Raw genomic sequence first — 13,117 nt, 5'->3', positions numbered from 1 at the left:
GCAAACGCAGAAGAAAGCCCTCTTCTATTCCTCTCTCTTTTTCAAAAAAAAAAAAAAAAACAATGATAGCAGTGATAGAAAAAATTCAACTGTCTCCAACAAATTTATTTCCTGGTGGTTTAATGGTTCCTGACAACGTCGTCGACAGCCTGGGCAAAGTACTTGACGTTTTTGCTGTTCAACCCCGCCATCGAGATGCGCCCATTGTCCGTCAGATACACATGGTACTTCTCCTTCAACACCTTCACCTGTGGCGTCGTCAATCCTGTGAACGAAAACATGCCAATCTGGTCCACAATATGGTTCCACTTTCCAGGGGTGCCCAGCCTCGTCAGCTCATCATACAACACCTTGCGCATATCAATGATCCGGTTCGCCATCGTTGACAGGTTCGTCTCCCACTCCGCATACAACTTCTCATCGTTCAACACCACACTTACGACCCTAGATCCGTACGCAGGAGGGTTCGAAATAACCGCACGCTGAGCCTTTGCAATCTGCGACTCCACCCTGTTCTTGACCTCCGGAGTCCGAGCGACAATCGTCAGGTTGCCAGCACGTTCAGAGTATAGTCCAAAGTTCTTTGAGAAGGATTGGGCCACAAACAGCTCGAATCCGCGCTCAACAAAGTACCGAACCGAATACGCATCCTTATCAAGGCTGCCGGACGCAAAGCCCTGGTATGCGCAGTCGAAGAATGTAAAATGACCCTTGGCCTCCATAACATCTGCGATCTGTCTCCATTGCTCGGGTGTCGGGTCGACTCCTGTAGGATTATGGGCACATGGATGGAGCAAGAAGATTGACCCATTGGGCGCCGATTGCATAGTACCGAGCATACCCTTAAGGTCCAGGCCCTTCGTAGCTGGGTCCCAGTACGGGTATTCGAGCACTGGGATACCAACGCCTTCGAAAATCGCGCGATGGTTGGCTATAGTAGCAGCAAGGATGCGAATGTTAATGGTCCGGTTGCTGAACCACGGCTATACTTAATCCAGGCAATTTGGTTTGTAATATATCCCGAGCGACGGAAGGAGATTGAGCCGGCATTTGCTTTCATGTAAAGTGTAAATGTGTATGGAGAGCACATGTTGCGTCCGGCTGCAACGTGTATAGGTCCCTCAAATGAAGAAAGAGATAGGAGCTGAGATGCTACCTAATGAGAACGGGCCCTTCACTTACCCCAAGTAGGCTTGGAGATATAGCATGCGGCACCCTTGATAGGGTAATGCTTCGAGAGAAAGTGGGCTCCGGTATAGACAGCACCAGTTCCGGAGATACACTGCGCAGAGCCAACGCGGCCCTCGGCCAAGGCCTTGGAATTCGCTCCAAGGATCAGCTTTGAGGATGCCTTACGGAAGGCGTCCGATCCTAGAATGGGGAGGTATTCATGATCCAGATTCTCGTCGTTGACCAGGATGCGGTCTGCCTAAACCGACCGAGACGCAACCCAGCAGGGAGGTAACACAATAGGCAAAAGACCGTCGTTGGTTATCGATCTGGATGCAAATTGAGCCGTATGTGCAACCGGGCTTGATCGAATGAATGTTGTACCTTTTTGACAACGGGTAACACCCATGGCCTGCCTTCCTCTGTACGGTATGCACCCACGCCAAGATTGACTTTCTGAGGATACGTATCCGCCTTGTATGAGGATGTCAGAGCAAAGATGACATCGGCGGGCGCTTCCTTCACGCTCTCAAAGACGGAGGCTGCAACAAAAGCGAATGTTAGACGGCAAGTACATATATATTGTGGACGTGTCAACAGGAGCCATGTGTGTAATAACAACATTTTACCTGTGGTGTTCTTGTCGGCGAGATGGTTACTGATCTGCTGCAGACGGAGAGCAGGAGGAGTGGAGGTGAATGTCATTGTAAATGAGGGAGCGAATGCGCAAGTTGTGTGGAATGAGGAGTGAAAGAGGAGAAGAGAGGGGTGGGTAGGATATGGCGCGGCAGAGCGTATTGGCACGGAGCACTGGCCGTGGTTTCCGCGAGTGCACATGAACGCCCCACATGCAAAAAGTGTTCATATCCGATGTGAAAATCGACTATTAGTTCAAAGTGTCAAATGCCGGCGAGCGCATATTCACACCAACTGCATAGAAAAGCGGCTAGCCGGGATGGCTGGTCTCTGTATCGATAGCGTTATATCCCATACACTCACCTAGAAGTATGCGCTCGAGTATTGCCAAAAAAACCAGCCCCGTTACTTGAGAACACTTCGCGTGCCCAGAGTGTTACTTCAGCCTGTAATTAGAACCTCAGGTTTCTTTATGCTCCGATAACCACGACTCTCGCTAGGAACCTTGCTGTTCAAGTGACAGAAGAACAAAACGATCGACTGTCGAGATCGAAAGACATTTTATTGTAGAAATCCATCTGTATAGAGAGTCCTATATCACTTTTCGACCAATGTTGGTCCAAAAGTGATTTGCATATAATAGCTTGCTGCAAATCTTGGATGGTAAGCAATCCAATATAAAATTTTTATTACCTATGTAATCGGAAACGCATGCATCCATGGGCCATATTGGCCATGGGCCATAGCCATACCCATGGCATGTCCACCCTCGCAACCAAAGCCATCATTCCTTCGATATGGAAGCCTCCGCATCGATTCATCGACTTAAACCTCATCGCTGGCTCCGCGTCGACACTCCTTCCTCACCACCATCCTGCAACTCTAGCACCACAACACTGCAATATCCCATGCCACCTAAAAAAAAGAAGGGGTTTGCTCCTATACAATCGTTGCAAGATCCTTCAACCAACGAATACTCTAGGATAACCCTTGGTAACAAGAACCGACTCCTTGGTTCTTGGGACGTTTTCGTCGACGGGTAGAGACACTTACTCGGCAACCCCGACCTGGGATTGATACCACAAATGACCGACTTTGAAACAGCACACAACCTGCGACCAAAAACAGTATCACAACTTCTCAAGGACAGGGTCAAGATTAACAGGATGCCTACAGCTTTGCTAGAGTCCCGGAGTAACACTAGACACAACGTCCGCGAGTTCTATCCCGTTGAGGTGATTCTGAACGGGCAGATCCAAGATCTTCGCAAACAAAAAGCGCCAGTCGACCAGTGGTTGTTGCAATTGATGGCCAAAGAGGTCTACGACACGTTGCATTCGACAGTGGGCCGCCTAACATTCCCCAAACCGAAGTTCACGTCCCCTTGATGGCCAGTTTCAAGAGCACCTGGGGATATTCATATTTTCAGCTCAGGGGGGAAGACTGCCTCCATGGACTGGAACGTCATTGCGGCTGCCGTCGAGATCATCAAGACTTCCGCTGCCACGTTCAAACTGGACGACATATATAACGCAGACGAGACTGGCCTTTTTCTTCAGAGCACGTCGAGCTGGACAGTGGACATGGATGGAGGGGCGGCTGGAACAAAGATCCCCTCGATACGGGTGTCAATTCTTTTTTGCACCAACGCCACAGACAGTGACAAAAGGAAGCCGTTCATCCTCAGTAAGTTCTCCATGTGCGTTATCACTCTTCAATTTGGTTAAGTTGTCACGGCTATGAACATATGTCTGGTATTCCATATTGCGCACTAGGCGAAAAACTTCCTAAAGGGTTTCGGCATGATGAGGAGTTGCAGGGCTTGGTGGAAGTTGAGCCATGGAAACCACAGACCAACGCTCAGGAACAAAATGTCGCTGAACAGGAGGCAGCGGTCATTGTCGTACAGGATGCAACGGATACGACTGTACAGGACGTGACGGAAAGGGCTGTACAGGACGCGACGGACATGGTCAAGGGCCAGCAGAAGGGTGAGCAGGTGGCAAGGATACCGAAGGCGAAGCCAAAGAAGTGTGCAGATTACATGAACCCCTTCTTTCTTGGCTGGCTCAAGAATTTCCAGCAGTCCATTGTCGAAAAGGATCCTTCAAGGCAGATTCTACTTCTCGTCGACAACGCCTCCTGTCATACAAAGGCTGCACGGTCAAGCCCCGACTTCCCGAATATCAAGATAATGGCCACTCGACGCTGGAGTAATATCTGTTTTCAAAAAGCGGTATCGCGACTTCATCCTAAAACTGCGAATCAAGAAGCACAATGACAATTGGACCTCTACCAGCGTGGCGTCAGAATCGAGCGAGGGTGCCGCGACAGGAGGTGTTGCAACAGGAGATGCCGCGACAGTGCTGACACGGCAAGTACTGCGTTAGCAACATCAGCTAAACGTACAAGGATTCTCAAGGCAAAGCTCAAGGAGTCCAACAAGGAAGGGTTTCATTTTATAGTGCATGCCTGGGATGCCGTCAAGCCTCAATCCATCAGGGGCTGCTTCCGCCATGTCCCTATCTTATGTGAGGCCCAACAACTGGAGCTATCACCTCATGAACAAAGGGACACGGATGTACTAGAAGCACTTGCGGAGGAGCAGCACAACATTCTCCATCAAGTCCGATCACAGGGATACCACGAGTCGCTAAGCACCAGTCCCCAGTTCTCTATGGACTTTATGCCACCACTCTCTGCCACTGCGACTGCCGACACTCCTGCGCACAACTTTTCAAGTCAAGAGCAAGGCTTGGGCATCGCAGACGCTCTAGGCTATCACGGCGCCCTAATGGTTTCGGTTTCCAAGCTTCTGGATGGCTCACCATTCATCTCCAAGCTGATTGACGAGAAACAAGTCGATGCCAACTTTATGTCCTTTTTTGTACCCAAAAAAAAGCCTGCGGAGGAGCTACTGTGCGACGAGTGGCTCGAGAGTACAAGCGAGGGTGAAGACACCGAATATGAGGACTTTGACACGGATTATTCGGAGAAAAGGTCCAAGTTTATGGTGACTAGCGAGAGAGGATCTCCACTGAAGCCGAAGGTGAATCAGAGGTATGCTCACGGACGGAAGTACAGGAGCCTGGTGGAGCAGCTGGCTTCGTCAGGGACATCAGACCCTTCAGGCCCCGAGAGCTCGGTATTGGAGGATGGCAGCACCGCTGAGGAAGGAACCAGCGATGGAGAGGAAGAAGACGACGGCGCCGGGGAACGGGAGACTGAAGGGGCCATTCGCGGCCAAATTCACAGTCTCTTGCATGCTGCTGCTTTGTTAATGCGAGGGAAAAAGCTAAATCAGCATAGGAGGGACGTGGAGAAGATGGCAGACACAGTGTGGAACAAGTCTTTCGACGGCATCGACGTGGCCAATAGAAACAACTAGCACAGCGAGGAAACATTAGGGTGAAGGCATTCAGGGAAAAAAAAAAAAGCGAGGTTGCAAGAAGAAAAGAAGCTTGACGTGCGTTTTCCATTACAGAGGGCATGAGCCCTCGTTTTGCAATAAAATTTGTATTGGATTGCCTATCAGCCAACAGAATTGCGACAAATTATAGGCAAATCACTTTTGGTACCTCTTTCTCAGGAACAAGTACGACCGCTTCAGATCCCAGCTATGGGGTAACCAATAGGAAATTGGTATTTACCTCTGGAGCTGTGTGACGTAATGCACCCCAGTTTCCAGGGTAGGGTACAAGTGTGTTCTCTAAAGCTGTCCGCGCCTCTACGTCAATGTTCGCCTGCAGTGCGGATCATACACTGGCTAGTTGACATGGATGCGCAAAGTTCCATTAAGGCACTTTTGAGAGATGCCTTCCCTCTGACCAATCGTCAGCAACTCTGCAATCTACATACGTAATTGAAGTACGAATTTTGCACTCTTGGATCGGCGGTTCTTGAAATAGATCGTCATCACTCTTTGCGCGCATCCAGCGAACAAGAATAGGTTGGCGAGGCGGTATCCACCTAATAGGCCGTATTTCCCTTGCGTTTTCTTCTCGTTTCAACCTGTTGCAGCAACAATGTCAATATACTTGACAGGGCTCAAGAGGAATTATGGACTACCTGTGTTCGACACAAATTCTTCGAGGGGGATAAAGGGGCGATCATGAAGGGATGATTCTTGGAAGCGCTAGCCAGCAATCGATCTGCCAAAAAAGGCAGCAGGATCGACTTGATGGGGTCCATCTGTCTGGAAGAGCAGAACAAATGTCTTGCCGCGCTGTATTTGGACAAGGGATCTATGAGCATTTGTTTTACATCCCAAAAGTGGTTATTACTCCACACACTATGGCTCCCAAAACACCAAAGGAGTGATGAAGATGGCTAGCTGCGGTATGGATTTCAACAGGGATCATGTCTCGACCCATGCAACCGAGTCAGGGATCAGAACTACTTATACTATCATATATTTCGCCATTGGCCCCCGTGCATGTCAAATTTGGGCCAAAGGGCCATGGGAGATGAGACCCCGTCATCACTCCTTCGACAAAAGGAGCAAAGCGACGTCAGAATATGGTCGTATAAGGAATGAAGACGGAAAAGTAGTCGAGGTCTTTGGTCCGATGTTTTTCTTTGGGAGCCCCAGTTGTCAGAGCTACGCTACTATACCTCCTACAGCGAAACATTTGGATATCTGTTGCGGGTACATGAATGCTTCATCGCTCCCAGTTCTAGTCCAGGAACCCTTTAATAAGCCAATACAGGCCCTTGTGCTCTACTCTCCATCCCTTGCCAAAAGGGCGCCTAGGGCATTGGGTCAGTCTACTGCAAGGGGTCGAAGGAGGAGCACAGTAATCAGCCAAATCGGAGCCCCGGTAGAGTAGTATTCCTGTAGGGCACAGAGCCTACAGAGTCAAACACACAGGTACCGCGCGTTATGGCAACAGCCAAGTGAGTGGAGATCCAATTCCTTTTTAGGAATGGAATGCGGTCATTGTCCCAACCACCGACAATCCTGGTTCGCAATACCATTACATGTCTTGATCGCCTTGCATCGGTATGGGTACGGACTCTTTTAATTTCTTCACATATATAAAGTCGCCATTTGTGCAGGCCCCTTCTCAAACCTCTATCCTCCTCTTCCTTCTGATCTCCTTCTACTATTAGTATTTTATCAACCTGTACGCGAAAGAAAAACAAAAAAACAACTAACATGGGTGAGCTACAATCAACGCAACAACCACCACAGGATGGATCACATCTCGCCGCTCCACAAGCACCTTCTCAAGTCCACATAAGCTCATCCCCAAGTGTCGATAAAAACCTTACCTTTCTGCCACAGCAACAGCAACCACATCGCCATCACCACCACCAACGTGGCCGTACAGGGCCTCACGCTCACAGCGGCGCTACTAGCCCCCATTCCGCACCCGGCTCTAGGGCAACATCACGCTCGCGCATCTCCAGACATAACTCACACTCGCATTCTCGGCCGAGTTCCCGTCCAGTCTCATGGCTGATCCATGCCAACTCCGAGTACACTTCCATGTATGACAACTACGGAGGCACCCGATCCCGGAGGAACTCATACGTGGGCGAAGATGGTTTCTCGGCAGCAGAGAAGGGTGTACATGGCAGGGTTTCGCGCAAGTCTTCGTATGCTGGAGGGCTCTCTACTGACGGCTCGAGTGAGAAGCAGACAATGGACTCGACTAGGCCAGAAATGCTACTGCAACACTCTTCGACAACTAGCTCTTTTACTCTCAAGGATATTGGACAAGGCTTAGACCAGCATGCGGCCCCTCGAGGAAATGTCTCGGCGCTCAAGGCTAGTTTCTTGCTCGGAAAGGCGTTCGTTGGCACAGGTGTCCTCTTCCTTCCCAGTGCTTTCAAGAACGGAGGTAAGGACTCCCGGGTTACTTCGGCCAATGCATATCAATAGAAAACAAGCGCCGCATCCTCATCACAGACCACTCTTTTTTTTTTCTCTAGGGATCTTGTTCTCCTGCTTGATGTTGGCAGCCGTGGCGTTAATATGCTGCGTTGCTTTCCTGCTGCTCGTCAAAGTGCGTCTCGTTGTCCGCGAGAACTTTCAGGACATGGGTGCAGTCCTTTTTGGAAAGTACATGCGTTTGGCGGTCCTGATCTCAGTGGCTATCTCACAAATCGGCTTCGTCTGCGCCTACTTGATCTTTGTATCCGAGAACCTGTTCGCTGTCGTCCAGACCTTCACTAAATGCACGTTCGATGGGATTTCCGAAAAGTATTATATTCTAATCCCATTGGTGGTGCTGATTCCCTTGGTCCTGATCCGCCGCATGGCTGTCCTGTCTGTGCCAAGCATGCTCGCCAACCTGTTTATCATCTTTGGAATCGTCTATCTCTGGTACTACTCCATCAACAGCCTGGTCCATCGTGGCGTAGGACCCAACATTGGGCTATTTAACAAGGATGACTTTGCGCTGTTCATCGGCACGGCAGTCTTTTCATTTGAAGGCATCGGCCTGAGTACGTATTTTATTCCTTCGTGCTAGTATTTGTGTGTACTGTACTGAACGCGTCCTTTCCTTGCTGACAATAATACCATATAATTCCATCGTCAATAGTCATTCCTATCACAGAGTCCATGGCCGAGCCAGAAAAATTTCCTCGCGTGCTCGCCATCACCATGACCATCGTCGCCTTGATTTTTGGCAGTATCGGTGCCCTCTGCTACGCAAGTTTTGGTAGCGATATCCAGACGATCGTACTCCTGAACCTACCCATCCGCGACGGTATGACCATCACCGTCGAAATCCTTTATTCCCTCGCCATCATCCTCTCCGTCCCGCTGATGCTCTCGCCAGCCTCACGTATATTCGAGTACGGTATTTTCGGCGATAAATCTGGCGGCCAGTTCTTCAAGGTCAAGATGCAGAAGAATGCTCTTCGGATCGTCCTGATTATTTGCTGTGCGCTCTTAGCGTTCGGGATTGGTGGACCTAATCTGGACAAGTTTGTATCGTTCGTCGGCAGCGTCGCCTGCATGCCTCTGTGTTTCATCTTCCCAGCGATGTTCCATTACAAGGCTTGTGCGACAACGATGAGGGCCAAGGTGTTAGATATTGCGCTCGGCATCTTTGGGGCCGCAGTGATGGTGTTTACGCTGTACATTACAATCCGCAGCTGGGTTGTGCCTGGCACGCATGTGACGCCGTTGGATCGGTGCACTGCATTCGCATAGATCATCCACGATCAGACCTAGACACCCATGTATAATAGACTATAAACTCCAATACTACTCTATATTTTGAACATTGGCCATATCCAGCGCAAATGCCTGATGAGTTGTCAGTGAGAAACGCTGGTACCTTCTTTTTTTTTGTGAGCTGACGGGTTGGTTAGGCAGTGATAATCACAAAAGCTCCGAATAAGGCAAGACCCCCTCCTTTGACGGATCTGATCCACTCCTCCTTCATTCCTTCACTTGAATCATTCCTTCAAACACATGTCTGCATTCAGGAACGCGCTCATTCGAAACGTGCTCTCGTCGACTCCAAGGCGAGTGCTTCCCCGCCAACAACTCCCTGTGATCACTCGGTCCTTCTCGCTCCTCACACACACGCCTAGGAAGGTCACCGCAGCCACCGCAGTTGGCGCTCAGGACCAGAGACAGGGCTTCGCAACGTCGCTGCCGTATGCAGACTTCTCGAAATCGGACGATATGCTTGATAAGGCACAGGAGTACATGGACGAGGGTGTCTCGTTTTTGAACAACGATATGCTCCCTCTCGCCATGAGTTCCTTCCAGAAGAGTATCAACGTCCGACCCACAGGTAACATCTCCAATGATGTTCGCCCAAGCGAGCTAATGATATTTAGTTAACCTGGAGATGGCTGAGGTTGGAAGATAAGACCATGCTAACGTTTCATTTTTGGGGGGGTTTGTACTATGTGAATAGCGGCTGCGTATTATAACATGGGCGTGGGATACTTTCAACTGGGCGACTTTCAATCCTCAATCAACTCATTCCAGGAGTCATTGAAGTTGTCGCCGCACCACGCAGATGTCCATACCAACATCGCGACGGCGCATATCAAATTGAACGGGAACCTGAAGGAGGCCCTGAGCCATCTCCAGGCCGCTGCCAATATTTCCTCGCAGGATGCAGAGATCCAGGTATACACAAGTTATGAATAAATCGAACTCTTGCTATGGTGGAATAGTTGCACTGAATTTATTATCTGCTCGACCTCTTTAGTTTAACTTGGGAGTGATCAGCGAGCAGACTGGAGACTTTGATGGTGCAATCAATGCCTACCAGTCAGCAGTCGATCTCGGCATCGAGACTGCGTCCATGAACCTGCGGAACGTCAAGACCAAGAAGTTTGCAAAATTGGCCAAGGAAGCAGAGTTCCGCGACACCAAAGAGTGAATAATAAGAATCCTTTACAAACAAACAAACAATAAAAAAAATGTGTATTATATACAAAAGAAGCTGTCGTCTTTCATCGATAGTTAAATGTAATGGAACTGCGTTCCTGTTTCCTGCTCTGCTTCCGCCAATGAATCCTCAGCCATCCTCCTCCTCGAGGTCCTCAAGTCGCTGGACACGGCGCTGCCAGGTCTTTTCAATAACATCATGCGTCCGTCCAAACATATCCGGAGCTCTCGAAAACAACCACCTCTTGTCCTCCCCTCTCAGCCCCAGCGGCTTCTCCATACTCGTCGATCCCAAAGGTCCCACCCACTGCTGTTCTGTCTCTTTCATTACTTCCCCACTCTCCTGCTCGCCTTCATGCTCCTTCCGCTCCCGTGTCTCCCGCCTCGCGATCTCAAGGCTACGCCCATCCATGACCTTGACGCCTTCGCCCTCAGGATCTAAATAGGTCGCCAAGCGATTCTTAATCTTAGGTGGGGTCTGGAAGGACGCATGGATGGCTCCGTAGGCATCATACCCATCTCGGTCCCAACAACTCGCGGACCCGCCGTGCAACTGCCCAACGATCCGCTTGTCTGCATCGAACAGGGGTGATCCACTCGAACCCGGCTCGGTCGTGCCCTTGTCCCATCGAGGGATCTTCCAGTGAAAATATTCATCTAACCCACATTCGGCCCAACAGGCTCGCGGGAGTGTACCGTTGAAGAAAAAGGAGATTTTTTTGGAGTCGCCGGAGGGGTGATGGATCCCCACGATGGGGATATGGGTCGCGGAATCGTCTTCGGGCACCATAGGTGAGAAATGGGGGGTGGGGTCTTTCCTGCGATGAACTTGGAGGCGACCAACCCGATCTTTAATGTTGCTTCGAGTGGTTCTCCATGGGCCGGACAGGATTTCTTCAGTGCCCTCTTCAGAGGGAGGAGGGGGAGCAGGCGTACGAGGACGACTGGAGGGCGCTTTCGGTAGGGCGGACCATCCGGAGAGGTAAAGGTTATAGGCGTCAGGGATGAGTTCCACGATTTCGTAAAGGGTATAGTCGCTAGGGGCGTAGTTCCCCAGCTTGACGAGGCCCATGGCTGTGTCGTGCTCGTTCACGACCTCGGAGTTGGATCCGCATTGGAGCTTCTCATGGTTGAACATGACGATATGGGCGCTCGTATCTGGGAATTCTGAGCAGTGATTTGCCTACGAGCGTTTTTGTTGAATGTCGTATAGAAGTAAATGCAATGTGCCACCGTGGCAGCTGCTGTCAGTAAATAGATCATGACCCCCCGAACGAGGAAGAAATGGAGTAGTGAAAAGAAGTAAAAACTCGACTTACTGTCAAGAAGAGCTGCCGGCCGTCCTGTCGCGCATTGTTGACCAACGCCCCCGTGCAATACTTCTGGTTATAATCCGTCAAAATCACGCCAACGCTCCGACTTTGCTCATAATACTCGTTACTATGACAGGCCACATCTACATTGCATTTACCCGACATAGCTCGAATCGGCGGCAGCATCTCATCCTTCGCATCCCTATCCCACTCTCCCATATTGTCCAAGGTAAACTGGTCCCTCAATTCACTCCTCTTCGCAGTCCTTGGGATAAACGATCTGTCCCGACGGCGCAGACCCATATCCGTGAGATCGGACGACGCAGCGAGCGGAGCAGGTTTGTACCCATGCACCACATGACTCAGCTGGATCCTCGGCACCAGCCCTCGCAACAGCGTTTTCTTCGGTGTATAGTACTCCAACAACAACCTGTCTCCGGCGACGGGTGCGGTGGCGAAGATCCCATCAGGCTTATTATTAATTGCAGCCGTGAACGCGCCCAAGATATGCCGCCGTCCCGAAACAAAAAACTCGGTACCCTCGGGGAGATGGAATTCCGAGAAGATCAAGTTCAACGAAAGTGCCGATTGGGAATAGATTTCGAGTTGCCAGACGAGCACGTCTTCGTCGTCTTCGCGAGTGTACATGAACCGCTGGTGCTTCAACGACTTCAATGAAATCCAGCGGCCCCTTGTGAGGGTTGAAATGCTATCGAAGGATTCAACGGCGATCGCTTTTCCAAACTGGTAAGCTCCATCGGGTTCGAGCCCTCGTTCGGTGAGTTGTCGACGAGAGATCTCTTCGTCGCTCAGGAGCTGGGCATTGTCGAGATGTGGTAGGCGCAGGGTCGGAGGTGGTCCTCGGATCTTGGTATGGTCGATAAAATGATCGCTGTGATGGTACTGAAAGACTACGGTGCTGGTGAGGGAAGGAGGGTCTCGGTAGAGAGATCCTGCGAAATTGGCGGGGAATCGTCCGGGGACTGAGACTTGGGCATCGACGACGTTGAGGGCGCGTCGGTGGATGTCCTCGGTTGCTGCCAGTAAGAGAATTGCTGAAGATAGTAGGATGGTGGACGAGGCCCGCATTTATGAAGGATGGTGTGTGTCTGTAAAGAGAGGTAGGGATATACTTTTTATAGTCGTCCCGAAGATGAGACGAACACAGGGCTATTACTTGAAAGATAGTGCGCCGTGTCAGGCCCTTTTTTGTATCCCATCCTCCTACTGTGCCTTTCTGTATACTTCGGCCTTTCAAAGGACATCTCGCCATCTCTGCTCTCATATTTCTTTTCCTTACCTCTTGCTCGCACTGAAGGGGATCAACTTGATCATATGCCGCGTGCCAAGGCGGGTACAGGACATGATCGTGAAGTGTGGGAAAAAGACCAGGCGACCATCGCTCTCATTGCCGCCTGTTTGTTTCCCTGGCTTGCATGGATTGCTTGGCTTATTTGACAGGCTCGCTATGATAATTCGGAAGGGTAGGACGAAGAGTGCAGCCCCCTCTTTTGTTTGCAACCCGTGTCTTTACTGTGGTCTGTCCTTTTCATCCCCAGTTTTTTTTTTCCATTCTCTTTTGATCTCTTGACACCCAACTGACCAAGCCAAATCGTACAAAAAAAACACG

General features: G+C 50.3%; 4 protein-coding genes across 4 annotated transcripts; 2 read left to right on the top strand and 2 right to left on the bottom strand.

Annotated features, from left to right (window-relative positions):
* Nucleotides 1-119: 119 nt before the first annotated feature.
* Nucleotides 120-1,875, bottom strand: BC939DRAFT_476495 (aspartate aminotransferase; the record flags this gene model as incomplete). Its single annotated transcript, XM_051558598.1, has 4 exons — nt 120-931; nt 1,183-1,429; nt 1,555-1,712; nt 1,800-1,875. The coding sequence occupies 4 exons, from the start codon at nt 1,873-1,875 to the stop codon at nt 120-122; spliced, it is 1,293 nt and encodes a 430-aa protein (XP_051412917.1).
* A 4,939-nt stretch (nt 1,876-6,814) lies between these two features.
* BC939DRAFT_449222 (transmembrane amino acid transporter protein-domain-containing protein) lies at nt 6,815-9,037 on the top strand. The gene is made up of 3 exons (XM_051555354.1): nt 6,815-7,652; nt 7,744-8,259; nt 8,358-9,037. Exons 1-3 carry the CDS (start codon nt 6,965-6,967, stop codon nt 8,972-8,974), a joined length of 1,821 nt encoding a protein of 606 aa, XP_051412916.1. The 5' UTR covers nt 6,815-6,964; the 3' UTR covers nt 8,975-9,037.
* A 1-nt stretch (nt 9,038) lies between these two features.
* On the top strand, nt 9,039-10,197 carry BC939DRAFT_449219 (uncharacterized protein). The gene is made up of 3 exons (XM_051555353.1): nt 9,039-9,566; nt 9,693-9,910; nt 9,993-10,197. Exons 1-3 carry the CDS (start codon nt 9,239-9,241, stop codon nt 10,164-10,166), a joined length of 720 nt encoding a protein of 239 aa, XP_051412915.1. The 5' UTR covers nt 9,039-9,238; the 3' UTR covers nt 10,167-10,197.
* BC939DRAFT_449218 (uncharacterized protein) lies at nt 10,198-12,731 on the bottom strand. Its single transcript, XM_051555352.1, has 2 exons — nt 11,494-12,731; nt 10,198-11,357 (listed from the first exon to the last, which is right to left on the bottom strand). Exons 1-2 carry the CDS (start codon nt 12,574-12,576, stop codon nt 10,305-10,307), a joined length of 2,136 nt encoding a protein of 711 aa, XP_051412914.1. The 5' UTR covers nt 12,577-12,731; the 3' UTR covers nt 10,198-10,304.
* Between the last annotated feature and the right edge of the window lie 386 nt (nt 12,732-13,117).

Source organism: Gamsiella multidivaricata (assembly GCF_025024155.1).
Source record: "Gamsiella multidivaricata strain RSA 2152 chromosome Unknown BC939scaffold_27, whole genome shotgun sequence".
Lineage (NCBI taxonomy): Eukaryota > Fungi > Mortierellomycota > Mortierellomycetes > Mortierellales > Mortierellaceae > Gamsiella > Gamsiella multidivaricata.
The sequence above is the reverse complement of the archived record's forward strand: the minus strand, read 5'-3'. Positions and strand labels throughout refer to the sequence as shown.

Coding starts and splice junctions, on each gene's coding strand:
- BC939DRAFT_449219 (XM_051555353.1), top strand. CDS start 9,239: ATGTCTGCATTCAGGAACGCGCTCATTCGAAACGTGCTCTCGTCGACT. Junction 9,567..9,692: donor TATCAACGTCCGACCCACAG/GTAACATCTCCA, acceptor CTATGTGAATAG/CGGCTGCGTATTATAACATG. Junction 9,911..9,992: donor CGCAGGATGCAGAGATCCAG/GTATACACAAGT, acceptor CGACCTCTTTAG/TTTAACTTGGGAGTGATCAG.
- BC939DRAFT_449218 (XM_051555352.1), bottom strand. CDS start 12,576: ATGCGGGCCTCGTCCACCATCCTACTATCTTCAGCAATTCTCTTACTG. Junction 11,358..11,493: donor GCCGGCAGCTCTTCTTGACA/GTAAGTCGAGTT, acceptor AAACGCTCGTAG/GCAAATCACTGCTCAGAATT.
- BC939DRAFT_449222 (XM_051555354.1), top strand. CDS start 6,965: ATGGGTGAGCTACAATCAACGCAACAACCACCACAGGATGGATCACAT. Junction 7,653..7,743: donor CAGTGCTTTCAAGAACGGAG/GTAAGGACTCCC, acceptor TTTTTTCTCTAG/GGATCTTGTTCTCCTGCTTG. Junction 8,260..8,357: donor ATTTGAAGGCATCGGCCTGA/GTACGTATTTTA, acceptor CATCGTCAATAG/TCATTCCTATCACAGAGTCC.